We start from the raw sequence: 23903 nt of genomic DNA on the forward strand, positions 1-23903 counted from the left end.
AGGAACCTCATTCGAGATCACCTCTCCTACTCTCAGAAGCTTTGTGAATGCAGTGGTGAACACGCCGTGTAATTACATCAGTCTCGGATCGAGCTCCCTCTGTGTGAATTCTAAGAAAAGAGAGCAGGAAGGAGGCAGCGTTCGCGCCTCATGGTTTGTAAAGGGCGAGTTTCCTGATGTTATGCAAGCCCGGCTAGCTCAGTCGGTAGAGCATGAGACTCTTAATCTCAGGGTCGTGGGTTCGAGCCCCACGTTGGGCGAATATCTTTTGAAAGATCGCTTTAAACCTTCTCAATAAATAATATACGAAGTTCTTAGTTTGAGAATAAAATGTAGATATTCTCTGTACGCATGAAGTCTGGTGCTCTGGGTTTGAAATATAGAAAAAGTGCGTGTTCCTCCTGCACATAAAATGTATGAATGTAAATTAATTTAAATAAACGTCCTACACATTCTTGTGAACTCAATGCACTCACAAGCAGACTAGGGATTGTGGGTGGGGGGGTGTATTGTTTTTACCAGTCATCACCAATCCTTCCACCATCACAATCACCAACAAATACCCTTTTCAAAGTCACAAATGTAGTTTATTCATCAGTAACTGAATCCAAAAAGTGAATGTCCCACAGTCACAATGCTGAAGAATAGGGCTACCTACTTTTGAAAAGGGCTTTTATGTGTTTGACAATAATTAAAAGTATTCGACTTGGAGTTTATTTCCCCCCCAAAAAAATCAGAACGTACACTGAGAAAATAAGTTATGAGGTATGTCAACAACAAAACTATTCTGAGAGGGTGGGGTTTGTTATGCTTGTGCCGTGGCAACTACCAATGAGAGGAGCGTATTTGAAATACGTCATGGAGCGCCACCTTCGAAATGTCCTATTTGACTTGAACTCAGCTGATCGTTACTGAACTACCTGGATCTCAAGCCTTGCCTACTTTTTACACGACTGTGGCTAATAAGATTTAAAGAAAAGGTGGGTTCTTAACTGCTACAATGAAGATGTACTTGGTATAATCAATTACATGATTTCAACAATTAACAGTTCGTATTAGTAACAATATTACATGCAGCAACGCTAGAGCGTATGTTATTGTATGCAAGGTACAACGTTTACATTATTAGCTATGGATACAATGTATCAAAACACTAAACTATCGCTAATGTCATGGTGGCTTTCTGCAGAGAAAATGAGCTCTGGAAAAGCACTGCAGTCGGTGTCTCCTCACTACAACCAACAGCCACCGACACCAAGCCTGGCGAAAAGAAAGACAATTCAAGAGAAGTAAGTTGTGAAAGTATGATTGTTAGATTAATGCACGTTAAACCTACAGTTGTTTTTATACAGTATAATTTATGCAATGTGTATTACAATAGTGGCTTGTCACCTTCCTTCCCGCCTGAGCCCTCAGTGGAGGATTCATAATGCCCATAAAACCTAGCGGTCAAGCAGGGAAATGGTTCCAATCGTTTTTCCCATAAGGGATTTGAGAAACACTTAAAATAAGGGCTGCAAGCTCCTGGACATTATCTCCAGCTGGAACCTTTGCAAACAGGTACATTTAAAGAAATTTTGCCAATACATTAGATGGTTAATCCAGAGATTCTTACCTTTGCATCGATTCGGCAGTCTCGTCCAGAACATGGCATTTGTAGTTCTTTATGATAGCCACATTAGCAGCTATCTAGCATTTCATTTGTTGGGGGTAAATACAGGCAAATGTATTGATAAAAGTCACCATGTCCCGAGAGACTTGTTATCTAAACGTCAAGCCAGGGTAAGCCCACATGAAACACAGCCCTTATTGTAAGTGTTTCTAAAATCCCCTATAAGGAGAAATGAATGGAGAAAAACCATTTAGAACCATTTCCCTGTTTGACCGCTAGGTATTATGACTCATACTGTGGTACTCTATTTTTGGGGTGGAGACATGAGCATCTCATTGTATACAGATTTGTCTCCTCTCCTCAATTCAATTTCGAGAGGAAGAGAGGCCCAACTCAGTGGAAAATCTGTCTTCCTCCAGTAGGTGGTGTTTTTTTTCACCCACCAAGTAAGGAGTTTGTATGGAGTGTTGAATTTGTTCAACCAAAAAATATATCCACCAATCCAAAGAAAGTATAGGCGGGAGCTAGACAGTCCGCCGTGCCGCTTTGTGGACAACAACTCCCGTTTAGAGCGGCGAGACGTATCTTGCCAGTATATCCATTATCTTTGATTCAATTCACTCACTGAGGTATAATAAGCTGTCACCTTTGCAAATAGTTCTAGTTACCATGTGAGAGATGACTTATAACCCACGGGAGAGTGCACCTAGTCAGAGCCAGAGGGTCGTTTTTTTTTTTTAAATCTTCACATTTTCAAACAGTCCATTTATATTTGGGTGAGGTTTTTTTCCTCGACTGAGTAGCCTCGTTTCACTTCCAAAAATAAAATTAAACCTAATGTTTAGCGAAATAACAACACAATGTCATACATGTAGCCTAGTCAAATAATTAACATCCAATCACATTAACCGTTACTCTCTGGCGGGAATTCCACTAACGGTCTGTATCTAGCCAAACGTAGTTGCTGCTCATTCGATTTGCTCGAAAAATGGTTAGAGCAAAGGGTTATAAATTTTTTTTAAAAGTAAGGCCCTATGGAACTCCCAATTACAGCCGGTTGTGATACAGCCCGGGATCGAACCAGGGTCTGTAGTGACACCTCTAGCACTGAGATGCAGTGCCTCAGACCGCTGCGCCACTCGGGAGGCCATTTATATACACACACAGCCTAAGTTCAAATACACCCAAGCTGCGTTAATTGTATGGTAATGTATATATTCTCTCATAGGTAATACACTATACCTATGCGAGAATGCTGATCATCGACTACAACTCAGCGTTCAACACCATAGTGCCCACGAATCTCATCACTAAGCAAATTACTCTGGGACTAAACACCTCCCTCTGCAACTGGATCCTGGACTCCCTGACAGGCCGCCCCCAGCTGGTAAGAGTAGGCAACAACACGTCTGCCACGCTGATCCTTAACACTGGATCCTCTGAGGCTGTGGAGGGATCCAAATTGTGGATTTAAAAGAACATGAATCAGCGTACAATGAAACCTTTGTTTTTAAGCCCTTGTCACAAACCGGTCATAACAAAAAGGGAGACAACATGGAGATCAAGGAATAACAAAAATATATTTAACCAAAGTAAACTATATACATGTATGTGTGGTTGTGTACATAGATGTGATAATGAGGGGTGTTGAAAGGCTCCAAAACCCAACAGTTTGCCTATGTAGAGAGTCTCCTCAATGAATGGGGGGAAAGGTGTATTTATCTCCGGGACGCACCCGAGCCCAGGTGTGTCCCTTTTCGCTGACGACCCTCCCGACTCCGCCCACCGACATCCTATTAAGGAAAACATGAGCAGAGATAATTCAGCAGACCGAGTGAGAGGGTGGTCACACCCTGGATTTCTAAACCATTAATGTTATTGTTGGATCTGATTTTTAACAACTAACATTTCAATAGCAATAATAAATAGATATGCTGATAGCGGACAACCTTGTTTTACTTCTCTTGACAGTTAAAACTTTCTGAGAAATAGCCATTATTTACTATTTTACACCTAGGGTTACTATACATAACTTTAACCCATTTTATAAAAGATTCTCAAATTTAAATATTCCAGGCATTTGTATATAAACTTCAGTCGTACTTTATTAAAGGCCTTTTCAAAGTCGGCTATGAAAACTAGGCCTGGTTTCCCAGATTTGTCATAGTGTTCTATTGTTTCCAGTACTTGTCTTATATTATATTATCTCTAATGTATCGTCCATGTAAAAAAAAAAAAAGTCTGATTAGGCTGAATAATATCCGACAATACCTTTTTTAATTCTATGCGCTAAGCATTTTGCTTGAGTTTTTGCATCACAACACTGAAGTGTAAGAGGCCTCCAATTATTTTTAAATGGAATGGATCTTTATACACTGCTCAAAAAAATAAAGGGAACACTAAAATAACACATCCTAGATCTGAATGAAATAATCTTATTAAATACTTTTTTCTTTACATAGTTGAATGTGCTGACAACAAAATCACACAAATAATCAATGGAAATCCAATTTATCAACCCATGGAGGTCTGGATTTGGAGTCACTTAAAATTAAAGTGGAAAACCACACTACAGGCTGATTCAACTTTGATGTAATGTCCTTAAAACAAGTCAAAATGAGGCTCGGTAGTGTGTGTGGCCTCCACGTGCCTGTATGACCTCCCTACAAGGCCTGGGCATGCTCCTGATGAGGTGGCGGATGGTCTCCTGAGGGATCTCCTCCCAGACCTGGACTAAAGCATCTGCCAACTCCTGGACAGTCTGTGGTGCAACGTGGCGTTGGTGGATGGAGCGAGACATGATGTCCCAGATGTGCTCAATTGGATTCAGGTCTGGGGAACGGGCGGGCCAGTCCATAGCATCAATGCCTTCCTCTTGCAGGAACTGCTGACACACTCCAGCCACATGAGGTCTAGCATTGTCTTGCATTAGGAGGAACCCAGGGCCAACTGCAGCAGCATATGGTCTCACAAGGGGTCTGAGGATCTCATCTCGGTACCTAATGGCAGTCAGGCTACCTCTGGCGAGCACATGGAGGGCTGTGCGGCACCCCCAAAGAAATGCCACCCCACACCATGACTGACCCACCGCCAAACCGGTCATGCTGGAGGATGTTGCAGGCAGCAGAACATTCTCCACGGCGTCTCCAGACTGTCACGTCTGTCACATGTGCTCAGTGTGAACCTGCTTTCATCTGTGAAGAGCACAGGGCGCCAGTGGCGAATTTGCCAATCTTGGTGTTCTCTGACAAATGCCAAACGTCCTGCACGGTGTTGGGCTGTAAGCACAACCCCCACCTGTGGACGTTGGGCCCTCATACCACCATCATGGAGTCTGTTTCTGACCGTTTGAGCAGACACATGCACATTTGTGGCCTGCTGGAGGTCATTTTGCAGGGCTCTGGCAGTGCTCCTCCTTGCACAAAGGCGGAGGTAGCGGTCCTGCTGCTGGGTTGTTGCCCTCCTACGGCCTCCCCACGTCTCCTGATGTACTGGCATGGCTCCTGGTAGCGCCTCCATACTCTGGACACTACGCTGACAGACACAGCAAACCTTCTTGCCACAGCTTGCATTGATGTGCCATCCTGGATGAGCTGCACTACCTGAGCCACTTGTGTGGGTTGTAGACTCCGTCTCATGCTACCACTAGAGTGAAAACACCGCCAGCATTCAAAAGTGACCAAAACATCAGCCAGGAAGCATAGGAACTGAGAAGTGGTCTGTGGTTACCACCTGCAGAACCACTCCTTTATTGGGGGTGTCTTGCTAATTGCCTATAATTTCCACCTGTTGTCTATTCCATTTGCACAACAGCATGTGAAATGTATTGTCAATCAGTGTTGCTTCCTAAGTGGACAGTTTGATTTCACAACAGGTGTGATTGACTTGGAGTTACATTGTGTTGTTTAAGTGTTCCCTTTATTTTTTTTAGCAGTATATTTACCACATGGCTCCTGTTTCAGTAATAATGAAATCAGACGTAGTTGAGTATCTGATACCGTGTGTGTGTGTATAGAAGTGGTTAAAACATGCTAATAATGGTCCTCTGAGTATATCAAAAAAGGTTTGGTTTACCTCCACTGGTATGCCATCCCGCCCTTGAGTTTTCCCGTACTTAAAGGCTTTAATTGCATCAAGAAGTACCTCCTCTGTAATTTGTCATTCACTAGTTGGATGATTGCTTGGTATATTCTCTTGCTCCACTTTCACTTTCTCTCTTTCTCACTCTACTCTCTCTCTCTTTCTCTCTACTGCCTTGTGTGGCGATGTAGGTCTGCAATAAGGAGTCCAACAGACAATGTGATGTCCCCATGTACAAGACAGCTCATGAAGAAAGCTATCAAGGACATGTAAGTATAATTAAAATCTCTGTCAGACAAATGTTATTTGTTTTTGTCATTTGACTGACATTTGGAGTGTGGATTTGACTAAATTAAGTTTACCCCCTTTCTGTAACTGGAGCAGGCTGTGTAGTCTAAATGCCATTTTTACATTTGTTTATTCTTGATTCCAGACCGTCATCTCCCAGACCCAGACGGGAAGCAAAAGAGAACACTGCAAATAAATGAATTACCTTTTTATGTACAGTGTGATGTCTTTACGGTATTCCTCTCTCTGCTAAGATGGGCAGATAAATTAATCATTGACATTTTCCTGACATTCTACCGTCTTTTTAATATGTTCTTACTAACCAAGCTGCTCACACTTTATTGATCCATTATGCAATGTGGTGTATATGGGGGGGGGGGGGGGTTATATTCTTCATTTATATGGGGGGGTTATATTCTTCATTAATATGGGGCTGTTATATTCTTCATTAATATGGTGTATACGGGGGGGGGTTATTCGTCATTAATATGGTGTATACGGGGGGGGTTATTCTTCATTAATATGGTGTATACGGGGGGTTGTTCTTCATTAATATGGGGGGGGGGTTATATTCTTCATTTATATGGGGGGGTTATATTCTTCATTAATATGGTGTATACGGGGGGTTATATTCTTCATTAATATGGTGTATACGGGGGGTTATATTCTTCATTAATATGGTGTATACGGGGGGTTATATTCTTCATTAATATGGTGTATACGGGGGGTTATATTCTTCATTAATATGGTGTATACGGGGGGGGTTGTTATATTCTTCATTAATATGGTGTATGCGGGGGGGGGGTGTTATATTCTTCATCTAAATCGCACTGTTTGTGTTAATCATTGGTTTTCTTGTGAATGTATAATGCTATTTGCACTTTAGAGGACATGTGCTGTTCATTGTACACTGCTTTAAGTGGTGGGGGTGTTATAATCTCAAACAAGTGTTCTGTATATATGCCCTTTGCACAGGTAGACTTCCATGGTTTAAAAAAAGTAGACTACTTTATATTCTGTTTGTACATTGGCTTTATGTTGCTCAGTTTTCAATATGTAACTAGCAAAAAAGGACTTGGCTCACTGCTTTCAATAAACATATTTGAAATGGAAGAGATCACTTGTGTGACTGAGTCATCAGGAATGTATGAAAATTCCTGTCTTAACGTTTGTTTGTTTTTTCAATTTGAAGGTGATATTCAAGAGGTTTGTTGTGACCGTAACTAGTGTTGGATAAGGCTAGTGACGCTCTGTGTTTGGTTTGATATGTCCAAGAGATCATTTCAATACCAATTTTACCAGAAGTCCCACCAGTGCGTTGCGACTCACAGGCCACCCTGAAGAAGGCCAGTGAGCCGCTCGTCGTTGGAGCACTTACATTTTTTTGCTATGGGATAGCCGCTAAAATAAAGGCTTTAACTTTTTCACAATAGTGCCTTGGATTTTTTGGAAGTATGATCGTTATCTAGTTAAGATTAGGGTAGACATTCAGAAAATTACCCCTTACGTCTCTAGTAGAAACAGAAATGGGTCAAGTTTGAACAAAACAAGCATACTTCTTTCTGAAACGAAGATTCAAGGCAATCACTTAGTCTTCGCTCACTGTGTGTATGTACAGCATGGGGGATTTCCGCCTCTTGTTCTGGGAGCCTTAAAAGAATTATGATATTTTGATGTGAATATAAGCAGATTTGTCAGAAATGCATAAATAAAATAGCACTGCCATATGGCTGAGGCACTAGCGGTTCTGGGTGGGGGGGGGGGGGGCAGTGCCCCTGTGACAACAATTTTGGACCCCCTTGTGGCCCCCCTAAATGTGGAGTATGAATTAATTTTTACATAACCAATTTTTGCTATCTTTTTTAAAATATCTGTTATTAATGTAACTGGCCCCTCTAACAGTACAACTGGCCCCAGCTTGGCCCCCCCAGTTGAAATGGTCTAGAACCGCCACTGCTCAGAGGAGAAATAGATTCCTCATGATTTATGTGTGACAAATTATTCTCACTTGGGAGGGTCTTGCAGTGATAATGATCCTGGTAAACCAACCAACCACAATAATGATAACCTATCATAACACAGTCAAAACAATATTCTGTTTTTAGGAGTTATTATACTGACTACTGGGCTTCTTACTTTTCGTCTTTCAAACTGTCTTATTTTGTTTACAGTTTTTATAAATGTCCTAATTTCTGTATTCTTTGCTCTAACATATATTATGATTGATGATCCATTGGGAAAATAGACTGAGCCTCTGTTCAGCACCAGCACTTTGGATTGTTGCTGTCCAGTTCATCATATGATCCCGGTGCATGACGTAGAAAGAGACGCCATTAGTAGGGGTTGAGAGGGGAGAGCAGAGCGAACCAGCGAGCTGAGGGTGGGGGAAATCACTTTGGTCTACAACAGCTGGGCGAGTGACATTTCTGCCTATTCTGATTCGCAGGGGATTCGTGTCCTCGACTTCTTGATTTCGATTTGAGACATCTAATGTGATTAGAGGGAGATACTTCAACTGAGCTACTTATATACCTAATCATATTTATTTCACCATGGCGGCTGGCGGCGGAGCAGGCAACAAAACCTACTCTTTCAAGGTGGTTTTGTTGGGAGAGGGCTGTGTCGGCAAGACCTCGCTCGTGTTGCGGTATTGTGAAAATAAATTCAACGACAAACACATCACCACACTTCAGGTACGTTGATTACGTGGCTAACTGGATGTGTGATTCAATCTTGTCCAGACTACAAAGGGTTAAATATGCGATGTAGAAAACAGAAAAGGCGAGCTAGCTAACGTTAGCCTAGCTGCTAGTGATAGACTGTCACTAACTCACACCAACAGCCATTCATCTGTGTCGCAGCTAGCTAGCTAGTTTTCGGCAGTCCACTACAAGTCACTGTAACCTGTTCAACATGGTTATTTAGGGTGTTTACCAAGATGGCTAGCTAGCTAACAATTCTGGTAACGATAATGTATTATAATAACGATAAGCTAGCCAACTAAATTAACTAACGCCTGCTAGCGATTGTAGTTAGCTAGCTTTCCTAGTAGCCACCTGTCACAGCTTTAAAAATAAACGATCTAAAAGCTTTATCTCAACTATACATTGGTGCTATTCGACATGAAACAAGTGTTCTTCAACGTGAATGTGGTAGAGGTGAATTTGCCCCAATGAACAGGAAGTAGCCCACTCAGAGTAACCACAACAACAACCACCACCCAGGTTTAACTTCCTGTCCAGTGGTCAGAAAGCTTCGCCAGCTGCCCCAAACGTCGCCCTGCAGGACACTTGACTGAACTGAACAAGAAATTAACTACTATGACATAGCATTTATGTAGAGAAAGGTCACGTTTACTCCACACCAGAAATCGCATTGAGTTGGACAACACAGACTAGATCTGTCAGTAAGCTCAGGGCTTCTCATAGCAGTAGGTTGCACAATATGTGGTTTTGAATTGCCGGACGTCATAAGGGTTCTAGGTGTTTGTAGTAGGCCTTTACAGTGCTGTTACCAAGCGTATCTTCTATGAATCAATAGGATTGTGCTGCCACATAATCACACATTACCAGGGTATCAAATTCAATCCTCTACTATCACAGTTGCTGTCAAGCAGTCTAACTAGTGTACTAAGCAATGTCTTTGTACTTTGCATTACTGCAAACAGTTAAACCTGTTGCTGACTCTCTGGAAAGTGTTCAGCTGTAGTGAAGTTGGCTTACCAGTAGGTTAGTTATGAACTTAGAATGGCCTGTGTTTATTGCTCTCCTGAAAGAAGAGGCAGCATAAGTCCTTGTCATTTCCTACCAGGACATCACAAGAGGGTGTTTATTACTCAAGGCAATGATGAGAGGAGCTGAATGGGAAGGTGGTTCACTGCTGCACTGCCAGTGGGCCTCGAGTCTTAGAGACTAGAGAAGCGGTCTTCTCGGATGCTGAAAATGAGCTCCAAACTGAATTGGATCTGTGAGATTCCCATCCGAGAAAGACAGGACTGTCTTCTTCTTCTTCAAAATCAATATTGGATCTGAGATGGACCAGGGTCTGTATCAGAGCCAAAAGATAAAAAATGCAGCTTTATTTACACAAAAGCAAGCAAAATATACTGAAAAATTTAAATGCAACAATTTCAAAGATTTTAACGAGTTAAAGTTAATATAAATAATTTATTAGGACCTTATCTATGGATTTCACATGACTGGGAATGAAATAATGCAACATCTCTGGTGGACATTCCTCCATGCCAGTTGCACATAACCTCAACTTGAAACATCTGTGGCATTGTGTGACATAACTACATATTTTAGTGGCCTTTTATTGTCCACAGCACAAGGTGAACTTGTGTAATGATCATGTTTAATCAGCTTCTTGATATGCCACACCTGTTAGGTGGATTGATTATTTTGGCAAAGAAGAAATGCTCACTAACAGGGATGGAAACAAATTTGAGACGCTTTTTGTGTCTGTGGACATTTTCAGGGATCTTTTATTTCAACACTTTACATATTTTAGTTGTGTAGTTTTGACTTGTCTGGCAGTGAATGTTAATGTTGCACATGTGTTTTTAGATGTATTTAAAATAGTTGAATTGTTGTTTAGTATTTTCATAAATGACATCCAGAATGTAAAATGTTGAGAAGGGATAGGGTGTGTGGTGGAGATGCATCAGCATGTCTCTACAGAATGCTCTCTGTCTCCTGCTAATTCGTGCACATTCATTATTTAATTGTTTGAGTTTACACTTTTTAATGTTTTTTTGTTTTAATATATTTTGCTTGAGCATGCATAAAGTAGCTGGCCTGCGTGCAGTTGTAGGCCTATAGGTCTAAAAGTTTCCATTTGGTGATGTCTGATAGTATTTCTCATTAACTCACCATAACTTGAGCTGCGCAGCTTCTGAGCATTTTTTGCGTCACATTACGTCAATGCATCCATTGCAAATAGTTCCTTACTGTATTCAAAAAATCTTTTCAACACTCCTTCTTGATAGGCCTAACCATCGTGCCTCGGTGTGAATTAGCATCATATTTCTGAAACCCATATCTCCACTGGAAACTGGTCATAAAATCGGCTACCTTAACACTTATCCTTTGCGCAAATACAACAGTCTGTCATCATTGGCATGGGAGACAGTGAGGGCCCAAGCGGCCCAGTTGAAACAATGTCTCAAGTTCCCTGTAGGGAGAGCTCAAGCCAGACAGAGACAGGTGGAGGATAGAGATTAACATATTGAAAGAACCTGAACCAACTCTGCCATGCGCAGCAAAAGTGACTTTAATCTGGATATTTTCTTCAAATATAATTTCAGATTTAGTCGGCATTTCACATATTTTCACACAGATCCGAGTTCCTTCTCGGGGTAATAGGTTTCGGGTGTATTTGTGAAGACCTCTAGACTAGAGTTTGCGATCTACTGCACTGTCAGTGAGCTTTGAGTCTTCAAGCTCAGACACCCCGGTAGGATTGTCAAATGTTTCCTGGAGACCGTACTTGACACCTCTGACTGTCGACACTCAATCTCTTTTGTGTTCACACAGCAAAGACCTTGGAAGTCATCAGCCACTCAGCCTTGTTAAAATACTCCAAACCAGAAGGTGGCAGTAGCATTGTTTGGCAATGCATATCCGTGCGTATTGCTTGTGGTCTAGATTCCAAGTTGTCTGCGCTAATGTTGCCATTTTTTGTAGAAAGCCCATGTTTATGCTAGCCAGATGGACACAGCTAGATAACTACCTAGCAAGATGACAAATAAACATTTTAATTCACTCTCCATAGCATACTCCATAGCATATTCGCTAGCTGGCACAACATTGCTAGCAAGCTAAGGACACTGCACTAACTCGGCAGCTGTTTCATAGAAACCAGCTAGTCCATTGTGATTTAATTATGTCAACTAGCTACAGTGGTTAGCTGGCTTGGAGGAAGTATTTAGTGTTGTGTGCACTTAAGCTGTGTGATGGTAGCTAGCTATGTAGCATATGAAGTGTGATTGGCTCATCCGTGGATGTACGGAGAAAATGGCCTCTTTTTAGTTAACTTTTACATTTTACATGCTCTCTGATTGGCTCAAAGTCAACTTGTTGGCCGCTGACGAGCATTGCGATAGGTTGGTCGCCACCGGGTCGGCACGCCGCAGGTACCGCTTTTGTTCTAGCAGGAGAAGGAACAGCCTCCCACTGTGATAAGTACGGCAGTTCCGGTGTATCAAGCAGTTGTTTCAAGTCCTATTGCAATAGGCCTAGTTGTCATGTGACCATTTTCTCTTGTCAGTAGTACTGTTATTGTTTTGTTTACAGTAGTAGGCCTACATTATTATTGTGTGATGCCTAAGTAAGCCAGCTCATACACTGGATAGTAGTTAGTGAATACTGACTAGGGCCTACATTGACAGCAGTAAGGTAGGCTACAGTCAGTCTCCTCATGATGATGGTGCTCTAATCTCACGCCCACTAAGCAAGGTAATTGTGGTTAAAAGGGCAGCTGTGATACCAACAAGCTGGTATCACAGCCGTATTACTAATACCAATATAATCTCTCCGGGAGCTTGCCCTTGCTTGTGGACTCTCTCTCAGGTGACTGGTAGGTCTCTCTCGTCAGTGAATATTAGGCTTTCTTTGCTGTCAGTCCTTTGGGGTCAAAGTAAAAATGTGGTAAACCTGTCTTGAATGGCCAACTTGAAACTGCTATTTCCCAGCAAACATCGTTTTGAATATTTGGAAAGCCCCCCCCCTTTGAAACTACACGCTCAGGCAGAAAACAGTTGTGAAACTGCTTGTGTGTGAACCAACTACAATTTCCACCTTGGTCCTACTTTATTTCCTGTTCACTGTGTGGTCATTGCACAGTTTCCTGAGATACAATAGGCAGCAAGAGACTGTTATTCATTTATTAGACATTTTGCAGGATTAAAATCTCTTCATTTTCAAGAGTCCACATTCTCATTTACAGGGCAATAGTTACAGGGCAGAGGAGGGGATGAATGAGCCAATTGGGAGTTGGGGATGAGTAGGTGCCCGTGATGGTATGAGGGTCAGATTATGAATTTAGCCAGGACACTGGGGGTTAACACCCCTAATCTTACGATAAGTGCCATGGGATCTTTAGTGACCACATAGTCAGGACACCCGTTTAACGTCCCATCTGAAAGACGATGCCCTTCACGGGGCAATGTCCCCAATCACTGCCCTGGGGCATTGGGATATCTTTTGTTTTTTTACACCAGAGGAATAGTGCCTCCTACTGGCCCTCCAACACTACTTCCAGCAGCATCTGGTCTCCCATCCATGGACCGACCAGGACCAACCCTGCTTAGCTCCAGAGGTGGGATGCAGGGTGGGGTGCTGCTGGCTTTTTATACACAAAAAACCCCTCAAACAATACTTACAAACAAGAATAATATGGCAACTACTGTCTAATTACAAACAACTTACTATAGCTCCCGCCTAGGGCCAATCAGTGTCATTTAATGAATGCTGGATCTCTATGGCAAGACTCATCATTTCACCCAAGTTTTGTCAAAATCGTGCCAGTGCTGTCTGAGATTGCGTGTGACTAATGTACTAACGGAAGGAGACAGATCCACAGTTCCCTCCCCGATTTCAGCGTGGGAGACAATGACTTGTTGCACAACTACTGAACAGGTTATTAGGTAATGGTTTGTTTGAGAAATACAATGTGTGATCAGTGTAAAACAAACAGTTTAATGGATAGATAGTGATGGGCTATTATGACCGGTGTTGTGGATAACGGGTTACAGTCAAACAACGGTGAGATTTTTATTTTCATGAAAGTAACAGTAATATAACACATTACTTTCCACACAAAGTAATGCGTTTAAATTTAAATGTAATATTACTTTTTCAAGTAACTAATCCCAACACTGATTATGACGATGTCATAAACTGTTGCTTACAATCTATTTACCTAGTTTAGTGGGCCACTTCAGTGTCCAAATAATACGGTAGCCTAAACAGGCCGGTAAACACCCAGGTCTTTTACTAATGATCATGATCTGTCTGGATGTTGACCTACCCCAGGCTAGCCTAAATGTCAACATCCATTGATGCCATGGAAACATCAGCCGAAATGACAGCACAAGATTTGCCTGTACGCCTGTACAGCCCCTAGCAGATGTTATGCCATGTTTGCTCTTCCCTCTGAAATGAGCCATGAAATGAGCCACTTAGAGACCACTACAGGCAGTCAGACTAGACTATGAGTGAACTTTGGCACAGGCCCATAATTCGACTGTCTTGTAAGCTAGTTGTAGTGTAGTAGTCTTGCCAACCACAAGCTGCCCTGTCTTCAGGTCATCCTAGGCCTCACACCCTTTTCACACTACTGAGCCAAGCTGTTCTGAATCCTGTCTTCAGGTCATCCTAGGCCTCACACCCTTTTCACACTACTGAGCCAAGCTGTTCTGAATCCTGTCTTCAGGTCATCCTAGGCCTCACACCCTTTTCACACTACTGAGCCAAGCTGTTCTGAATCCTGTCTTCAGGTCATCCTAGGCCTCAGAACCTTTTCACACTACTGAGCCAAGCTGTTCTGAATCCTGTCTTCAAGTCATCCTAGGCCTCAGACCCTTTTCACACTACTGAGCCAAGCTGTTCTGAATCCTGTCTTCAGGTCATCCTAGGCCTCACACCCTTTTCACACTACTGAGCCAAGCTGTTCTGAATCCTGTCTTCAGGTCATCCTAGGCCTCAGACCCTTTTCACACTACTGAGCCAAGCTGTTCTGAATCCTGTCTTCAGGTCATCCTAGGCCTCAGACCCTTTTCACACTACTGAGCCAAGCTGTTCTGAATCCTGTCTTCAGGTCATCCTAGGCCTCAGACCCTTTTCACACTACTGAGCCAAGCTGTTCTGAATCCTGTCTTCAGGTCATCCTAGGCCTCACACCCTTTTCACACTACTGAGCCAAGCTGTTCTGAATCCTGTCTTCAGGTCATCCTAGGCCTCACACCCTTTTCACACTACTGAGCCAAGCTGTTCTGAATCCTGTCTTCAGGTCATCCTAGGCCTCAGACCCTTTTCACACTACTGAGCCAAGCTGTTCTGAATCCTGTCTTCAGGTCATCCTAGGCCTCACACCCTTTTCACACTACTGAGCCAAGCTGTTCTGAATCCTGTCTTCAGGTCATCCTAGGCCTCAGACCCTTTTCACACTACTGAGCCAAGCTGTTCTGAATCCTGTCTTCAGGTCATCCTAGGCCTCACACCCTTTTCACACTACTGAGCCAAGCTGTTCTGAATCCTGTCTTCAGGTCATCCTAGGCCTCACACCCTTTTCACACTACTGAGCCAAGCTGTTCTGAATCCTGTCTTCAGGTCATCCTAGGCCTCAGACCCTTTTCACACTACTGAGCCAAGCTGTTCTGAATCCTGTCTTCAGGTCATCCTAGGCCTCACACCCTTTTCACACTACTGAGCCAAGCTGTTCTGAATCCTGTCTTCAGGTCATCCTAGGCCTCACACCCTTTTCACACTACTGAGCCAAGCTGTTCTGAATCCTGTCTTCAGGTCATCCTAGGCCTCAGACCCTTTTCACACTACTGAGCCAAGCTGTTCTGTTCAGGCCTGGTTAGGCATCCACCATAGTTGCTGGAACAGTTCTGGAAAGGACGATATGAAAATAAATGATCTGAGCCAGCACAGTCCGGTTAGGGTTGGCTTTATGCTGTCTGTCAGTTATTACAGGCTTCTCAAACCACTACCAGAGTACAGGCTACAATTTCATGTTCATTCCATTTATTTAGTATTTTGCTCTTTGGCTACTGTCTGTCATTCTTGCCTCTACTTCATGACGTGTAGCCTAACAGGTATGCAATTATGTGCCAAATCGTGATTTATAGGGTAAGCATTAGAATAAGCCGCTTCAATATTTGCAGCCACAGGTGGCAATATTTCTCTAGGAGCTGATCCATTGTCAGTATTGTGGAATGGTTATCATGTTCAGGTCAAATTTAAATGGAGGAAGCTGATCCGAGAGCAGCACTGCCTTTTCTTCCCATCCTATCAGTATCGACAACGCCTCAATAACGCACTTAATGACCGTTCTCTCTGCGTGCTGTTTTGGGAAACATGTTACATCTTCGGCCATTTTAGGAAAGATGCATTGATAAAACACTCAGAAGCCTAAATTCCATCGCTATCTGGAAACTGGGCTCAGGTTGTTAGCTTAGCCTCGACGCGCTCAGGTTGTTAGCTTAGCCTCGACGCGCTCAGGTTGTTAGCTTAGCCTCGACGCGCTCAGGTTGGTAGCGTGGCCAACACGCGCTCAGGTTGGTGGCGTAGCCTAGACGCGCTCAGGTTGTTAGCTTAGCCTCGACACGCTCAGGTTGTTAGCTTAGCCTCGACGAGCTCAGGTTGTTAGCTTAGCCTCGACGCGCTCAGGTTGTTAGCTTAGCCTCGACGCGCTCAGGTTGTTGGCGGGGCCTCGACGCGCTCAGGTTGGTGGCGGGGCCTAGACGCGCTCTGGTTGGTGGCGGGGCCTAGACGCGCTCTGGTAGGTGGCGGGGCCTAGACGCGCTCTGGTTGGTGGCGGGGCCCAGACGCGCTCTGGTTGGTGGCGGGGCCCAGACGCGCTCTGGTTGGTGGCGGGGCCCAGACGCGCTCTGGTTGGTGGCGGGGCCCAGACGCGCTCTGGTTGGTGGCGGGGCCCAGACGCGCTCTGGTTGGTGGCGGGGCCCAGACGCGCTCTGGTTGGTGGCGGGGCCCAGACGCGCTCTGGTTGGTGGCGGGGCCCAGACGCGCTCTGGTTGGTGGCGGGGCCCAGACGCGCTGCCGTTGTCCAGAGGTCAGCACGGGTCAGGTTAAGAGAAAGTGTCCTGAACTGACTTAGTCTACTATATTGTTTTCTTCTTGCATGTAAACAGTTAGGCCTAGATATCACACATGTTTACGTATGGTTAACCTAATCAACCGTCCATTTTTAAAAGGCACCAAAGGTTTGGTCTACTAACTCTGAATTGTAATCAATAGCTCTTCACTGGCTTTGTGCTGTCAGTGTTCTAAACGCTTTAACCAATCCTCCCACACAGGCTAGCTCCTTGTTTCTACATGTCAGAAAAGAAAAGGAAAGTGGCTGTTTTCTAGCACAGCTACCTCAGAGCCAAGTTGCTTTTGTTTCTAGTGAAAACGCTGCCTTGGCTGTAACCTGACCCTCCCACAAGCAGAGAGGAAGGAAGGAAGGAGTACGAACTGGGGTCGTATTCATTAGGACACACAAATGTGAGTGTTTCTTATTGGACTCCATGTAGTAGTCCGTCCCCTCGTTTCCATCCTGTTTCTTCCGTTTGTTGCCTAATGAACACAACCCAGGCCTATTGTTTTGGGTAACTGTCTTTTAGGTTCACACACTCCTCAGCTGAACAGTAAAGGAGAAACGGGGGGATGAGAATAACTTGCAGTTCGTTAGCTGGAGAGAATTCAGGTTTAGTTAATCATGACTGACTCTTAACTCTCATTTAAATACTCGTCCAAACTGTCAGCTCGATTAGGCAATGTTTGGACATAGTCCCATGATGACTAAGAAGTATCCCAAATGGCACCCTATTCGCTATTTAGTGCACTACTTTTGACCAGGGCCCTATGGTCGACGGTAGTACACTATATAGGGAATAGTGTGCCATTTGGGACGTAGATCTGTAATCCAGATTTGTTTCATCACACTCAAATATGAATATAAGTTTTAGCCTATTAATCTTTTAAGCTACAGAAGCCGGTAATATAATTCAATCATCGTTGGTGCTTTGTGTGGATACCAGTCTGTCCCTCTGGTCTAGTAGGCTACAGGCTGGGCTGGAGCTTCTGAAGTGTTACAAACCCAAACACGCATAACAATCATCCTTTTGTTGGGTGTCCAGTTAACAATGAATCTATAATGATCTCATGGGCATTGTTTTGAGGGAATATTCTTATTAGGTCACTTTTATATAATACACATTTTTCTACTTTGAATTGAGCCGTTTTAGAATATTGTTCCTTTCAAGAGATTCAATCATTCACATGCAAATGAGGCCTAACTGCCATGTGTAATGACATCACCATGTAAGATTTGATACAGAAGCAGGTGTTTTGCTCCGCTTGAGTGATAAGCCCTCATTGAAAGCCAACACCCCCACCCCACAGTGCCTGAGAGCCATAACCAACACTTCCACCCCACAGTGCCTGAGAGCCATAACCAACACTTCCACCCCACAGTGCCTGAGAGCCATAACCAACACCCCCACCCCACAGTGCCTGAGAGCCATAACCAACACTTCCACCCCACAGTGCCTGAGAGCCATAACCAACACCCCCACCCCACAGTGCCTGAGAGCCATAACCAACACCCCCACCCCACAGTGCCTGAGAGCCATAACCAACACTTCCACCCCACAGTGCCTGAGAGCCATAACCAACACTTCCACCCCACAGTGCCTGAGAGCCATAACCAACACTTCCACCCCACAGTGCCTGAGAGCCATAACCAACACCCCCACCCCACAGTGCCTGAGAGCCATAACCAACACTTCCACCCCACAGTGCCTGAGAGCCATAACCAACACTTCCACCCCACAGTGCCTGAGAGCCATAACCAACACCCCCACCCCACAGTGCCTGAGAGCCATAACCAACACTTCCACCCCACAGTGCCTGAGAGCCATAACCAACACTTCCACCCCACAGTGCCTGAGAGCCATAACCAACACTTCCACCCCACAGTGCCTGAGAGCCATAACCAACACCCCCACCCCACAGTGCCTGAGAGCCATAACCAACACCCCCACCCCACAGTGCCTGAGAGCCATAACCAACACTTCCACCCCACAGTGCCTGAGAGCCATAACCAACACCCCCACCCCACAGTGCCTGAGAGCCATAACCAACACTTCCACCCCACAGTGCCTGAGAGCCATAACCAACACCCCCACCCCACAGTGCCTGAGAGCCATAACCAACACTTCCACCCCACAGTGCCTGAGAGCCATAACCAACACCCCCACCCCACAGTGCCTGAGAGCCATAACCTCTCCAGCGCCCAGCATTTTCCCTGGGCTGTCCCGGGGGGGGGGGAGGGAGGGAGCCACGCCCTGGGCTGTCCTCCTCTCCTGGGTCATATTCATTAGGCACCAAACTGGAGAAAATTGATAGAAATTGGGAAGGACTCCGTAAGTTTGTCCAATAAGAAATGCATCTTTTTCTGTTGCGAAACGTGTGTCCTAATGAATTCAAAAAAAATATTTTACCTTTATTTAACTAGGCAAGTCAGTTAAGAACAAATTCTCAATGACAGCCTAGGAACAGTGGATTAACTGCCTTGTTCAGGGGCAGAACAACAGATTTTTACCTTGTCAGCTCGGGGTTTCGAACTTGCAACCTTTCGGTTACTAGTCCAAAGCTCGCCCCAATAGGAAACAGCTCCCAGCGATCCAGTTTCACTGACATCCTACTGCTGCTACCATCACCCACCTTTGTCTGCCCACTAAACTGGAAGGTCTGGTAGGAAGCCCACTGTAGACTTGGTAAGTGGATTGATCAGTTGAACGATGGGTAGGTCATGGTGAAATATAACAGATCAAACTGCTTTCCCTCTTCTTTACACAAAGGCCTAGTTCTCACACACACACACATTACACACAACCACGTGACGTATTGCAGATCAGGCATGGTCAGTGGAAAGGCCTTAGCAGCCAGCCAGAGATTTGTAATGATGTAAGTCTGGGTCAAAGGATCGTCATCTAGCCCAGCTCACGTGAGAGGGGTACGTTTCTGTGCTGCTGATAATCTGCCTGTTTCACATCCCTCAATGTTAAGCGTTATGGATCAGGATTAGAGGTGGATGCTGTAGGCCTATTTTAGTTTATTTTTCCATGCAGGTTGCAGTTAACCTTGTTCCTGGATCTGTTTGTGCTGTTTTGCCAACTCTTATGGTTGAAATTAACAAAGGGTTGGCCTGGCAAGACGGCACAAACAGATCCAGGGTCAGGCTGACCAGGACCAGTAAATCTGAATAGTGGGTTATTTTGGCTGGCAATTAGAGGTTCTGGGCCCAGCCCCTGGTCTTCTGCTGTACTGTAGTATCTGGGCCCAGCCCCAAGCAGAGGGACCTAGCCTAATTATAGTGTCATGTTTATTGGACAACCTGTTGATATGACAACTTAACAGAACCATACCAAGACAGTGTTGATGACCAACATAGATAGTATCCTGATACTCTATGTGTTGATGGTAAGCAGAAAGTGTCAGTTGAGGCAGCTGTAGGGTATAATAGGCTAGCACTGCAGAGATAAGGCTTTGCACCAAATGGCACCCTCTTCCAGGTGTCTAGGTCCAAAAGGTTTCTGAACAGCTTCTACCCCCCAAGCCATAAGACTTCTGAACAGCTAATTAAATGGCTACCCAGACCCCTCTTTTACGCTGCTGCTACTCCCTGTTTATTATCTATGCATAGTCTCTTTACCTCTACCTACATGTACATATTACCTCAATTACCTCAACTAACCAGTGCCCCCACACGTTGACTCTGTACCGGTACCCCCTGTATATAGCCTCACTATTGTTATTTCACTGCTGCTGTTGAATTATTTGTTACTTTTATTTTCTATTTTTTACTTAACACTTAAACTACAAGACCATGGTGCTTGCCTACGGAGCTGTGAGGGGAACGGCACCTCCGTACCTTCAGGCTCTGATCAGGTCCTACACCCAAACAAGGGCACTGCGTTCATCCACCTCTGGCCTGCTGGCCCCCCTACCTCTGAGGAAGCACAGTTCCCGCTCAGCCCAGTCAAAACTGTTCGCTGCTCTGGCACCCCAATGGTGGAACAAGCTCCCTCACGACGCCAGGACAGCGGAGTCAATCACCACCTTCCGGAGACACCTGAAACCCCACCTCTTCAAGGAATACCTGGGATAGGATAAAGTAATCCTTCTAACCCCCCCTAAAAGATTTAGATGCACTATTGTAAAGTGGTTGTTCCACTGGATATCATAAGGTGAATGCACCAATTTGTAAGTCGCTCTGGATAAGAGCGTCTGCTAAATGACTTAAATGTAAATGTAAACTCAGGCCCTCATGATGTAATGGGAGGTAGTAATGTCAGGTTGACAGGCCCTCATGATGTAATGGGAGGTATTAATGTCAGGTTGACAGGCCCTCGTGATGTAATGGGAGGTAGTAATGTCAGGTTGACAGGCCCTCGTGATGTAATGGGAGGTAGTAATGTCAGGTTGACAGGCCCTCATGATGTAATGGGAGGTATTAATGTCAGGTTGACAGGCCCTCGTGATGTAATGGGAGGTAGTAATGTCAGGTTGACAGGCCCTCATGATGTAATGGGAGGTATTAATGTCAGGTTGACAGGCCCTCATGATGTAATGGGAGGTAGTAATGTCAGGTTGACAGGCCCTCGTGATGTAATGGGAGGTAGTAATGTCAGGTTGACAGGCCCTCGTGATGTAATGGGAGGTATTAATGTCAGGTTGACAGGCCCTCATGATGTAATGGGAGGTATTAAATGTCAGGTTGACAGGCCCTCGTGATGTAATGGGAGGTAGTAATGTCAGGTTGACAGGTCCTCGTGATGTAATGGGAGGTAGTAATGTCAGGTTGACAGGCCCTCATGATGTAATGGGAGGTATTAAATGTCAGGTTGACAGGCCCTCATGATGTAATGGGAGGTATTAATGTCAGGTTGACAGGCCCTCGTGATGTAATGGGAGGTATTAATGTCAGGTTGACAGGCCCTCATGATGTAATGGGAGGTATTAATGTCAGGTTGACAGGCCCTCGTGATGTAATGGGAGGTAGTAATGTCAGGTTGACAGGTCCTCGTGATGTAATGGGAGGTAGTAATGTCAGGTTGACAGGTCCTCGTGATGTAATGGGAGGTAGTAATGTCAGGTTGACAGGATGTAATGGGAGGTTTAGGTGTCTGTTTACAGGCCTTCTACTTGGTGACTTCAAGGTGCAGTCAGTCAATAATGACCTCCATAGAGAATGGATGCTAAGTGTGTTTTATTGATCAGATCTAATAATAACATATGACAGAGAGGCTGTGCCTTGGTACTGTACAGCGTATAGGTCTAATGGGCAGGGAAATGAAGATCAGTCCTGACTGGAAAGGAAGCTTTCATGTCCTGCTTTTCCATAAGCTTCTATGTTTTCCATTCCATCACTTGTTACATGAGGAACAAAGCCATAAGCAATATCCATCTGATGAGGAAGAGATATGGTAAGGAAACAGTTCAAGGGGATTGGAGCAGATTGTTGTAGGGGGCTAAACATCGCTGTAGGAAGCTTGGACGTTGAGCTGACCCTGGGGATTGGATCAGATTGTTGTAGGGGGCTAAACATCGCTGTAGGAAGCTTGGACGTTGAGCTGACCCTGGGGATTGGATCAGATTGTTGTAGGGGGCTAAACATCGCTGTAGGAAGCTTGGACGTTGAGCTGACCCTGGGGATTGGAGCAGATTGTTGTAGGGGGCTAAACATCGCTGTAGGAAGCTTGGACGTTGAGCTGACCCTGGGGATTGGATCAGATTGTTGTAGGGGGCTAAACATCGCTGTAGGAAGCTTGGACGTTGAGCTGACCCTGGGGATTGGATCAGATTGTTGTAGGGGGCTAAACATCGCTGTAGGAAGCTTGGACGTTGAGCTGACCCTGGGGATTGGAGCAGATTGTTGTAGGGGGCTAAACATCGCTGTAGGAAGCTTGGACGTTGAGCTGACCCTGGGGATTGGATCAGATTGTTGTAAGGGGCTAAACATCGCTGTAGGAAGCTTGGACGTTGAGCTGACCCTGGGGATTGGATCAGATTGTTGTAGGGGGCTAAACATCGCTGTAGGAAGCTTGGACGTTGAGCTGACCCTGGGGATTGGATCAGATTGTTGTAGGGGGCTAAACATCGCTGTAGGAAGCTTGGACGTTGAGCTGACCCTGGGGATTGGAGCAGATTGTTGTAGGGGGCTAAACATCGCTGTAGGAAGCTTGGACGTTGAGCTGACCCTGGGGATTGGAGCAGATTGTTGTAGGGGGCTAAACATCGCTGTAGGAAGCTTGGACGTTGAGCTGACCCTGGGGATTGGATCAGATTGTTGTAGGGGGCTAAACATCGCTGTAGGAAGCTTGGACGTTGAGCTGACCCTGGGGATTGGATCAGATTGTTGTAAGGGGCTAAACATCGCTGTAGGAAGCTTGGACGTTGAGCTGACCCTGGGGATTGGAGCAGATTGTTGTAGGGGGCTAAACATCGCTGTAGGAAGCTTGGACGTTGAGCTGACCCTGGGGATTGGAGCAGATTGTTGTAGGGGGCTAAACATCGCTGTAGGAAGCTTGGACGTTGAGCTGACCCTGGGGATTGGAGCAGATTGTTGTAGGGGGCTAAACATCGCTGTAGGGAGCTTGGACGTTGAGCTGACCCTGGGGATTGGAGCAGATTGTTGTAGGGGGCTAAACATCGCTGTAGGAAGCTTGGACGTTGAGCTGACCCTGGGGATTGGATCAGATTGTTGTAGGGGGCTAAACATCGCTGTAGGGAGCTTGGACGTTGAGCTGACCCTGGGGATTGGAGCAGATTGTTGTAGGGGGCTAAACATCGCTGTAGGGAGCTTGGACGTTGAGCTGACCCTGGGGATTGGATCAGATTGTTGTAGGGGGCTAAACATCGCTGTAGGGAGCTTGGACGTTGAGCTGACCCTGGGGATTGGATCAGATTGTTGTAGGGGGCTAAACATCGCTGTAGGAAGCTTGGACGTTGAGCTGACCCTGGGGATTGGAGCAGATTGTTGTAGGGGGCTAAACATCGCTGTAGGAAGCTTGGACGTTGAGCTGACCCTGGGGATTGGAGCAGATTGTTGTAGGGGGCTAAACATCGCTGTAGGAAGCTTGGACGTTGAGCTGACCCTGGGGATTGGAGCAGATTGTTGTAGGGGG

The 23903-nt window shown here is 45.0% G+C and overlaps 2 protein-coding genes and 1 non-coding gene across 5 annotated transcripts in view; all 3 read left to right on the forward strand.

Moving 5' to 3' along the window:
* Positions 1–187: 187 nt before the first annotated feature.
* trnak-cuu (transfer RNA lysine (anticodon CUU)) lies at positions 188–260 on the forward strand. Its single transcript has one exon. It is a non-coding gene; the product is annotated as a tRNA-Lys (tRNA).
* A 602-nt stretch (positions 261–862) lies between these two features.
* On the forward strand, positions 863–6192 carry LOC123728281 (uncharacterized). 3 transcript variants are annotated; one of them, XR_014381242.1, is made up of 5 exons: positions 863–980; positions 1190–1289; positions 2841–2999; positions 5884–5961; positions 6126–6192. XR_014381242.1 is itself a non-coding variant. In XM_082964245.1 (5 exons), the coding sequence occupies exons 1-5, from the start codon at positions 1092–1094 to the stop codon at positions 6174–6176; spliced, it is 405 nt and encodes a 134-aa protein (XP_082820371.1). In that variant the 5' UTR covers positions 987–1091; the 3' UTR covers positions 6177–6192. The 3 variants fall into 3 exon arrangements, 1 of the variants encoding a protein (XP_082820371.1); XM_082964245.1 differs by lacking the exon at positions 863–980 and adding an exon at positions 987–1108; XR_006760197.2 differs by lacking the exon at positions 2841–2999 and having other exon boundaries at positions 864–980.
* Positions 6193–8291: 2099 nt separating this feature from the next.
* Positions 8292–23903, forward strand: part of LOC106609839 (ras-related protein Rab-21) — a 28089-nt gene continuing 12477 nt past the window's right edge. Inside the window, exon 1 of the mRNA XM_082964246.1 lies at positions 8292–8673. Within this exon, the coding sequence (XP_082820372.1) occupies positions 8533–8673 (141 nt within the window). The 5' untranslated portion in view covers positions 8292–8532. The remainder of the gene's footprint in view (positions 8674–23903) is intronic.

The sequence above is a fragment of the Salmo salar genome, chromosome 17 (genome assembly GCF_965601325.2).
Source record: "Salmo salar chromosome 17, fSalSal1, whole genome shotgun sequence".
NCBI classification, from domain to species: domain Eukaryota; kingdom Metazoa; phylum Chordata; class Actinopteri; order Salmoniformes; family Salmonidae; genus Salmo; species Salmo salar.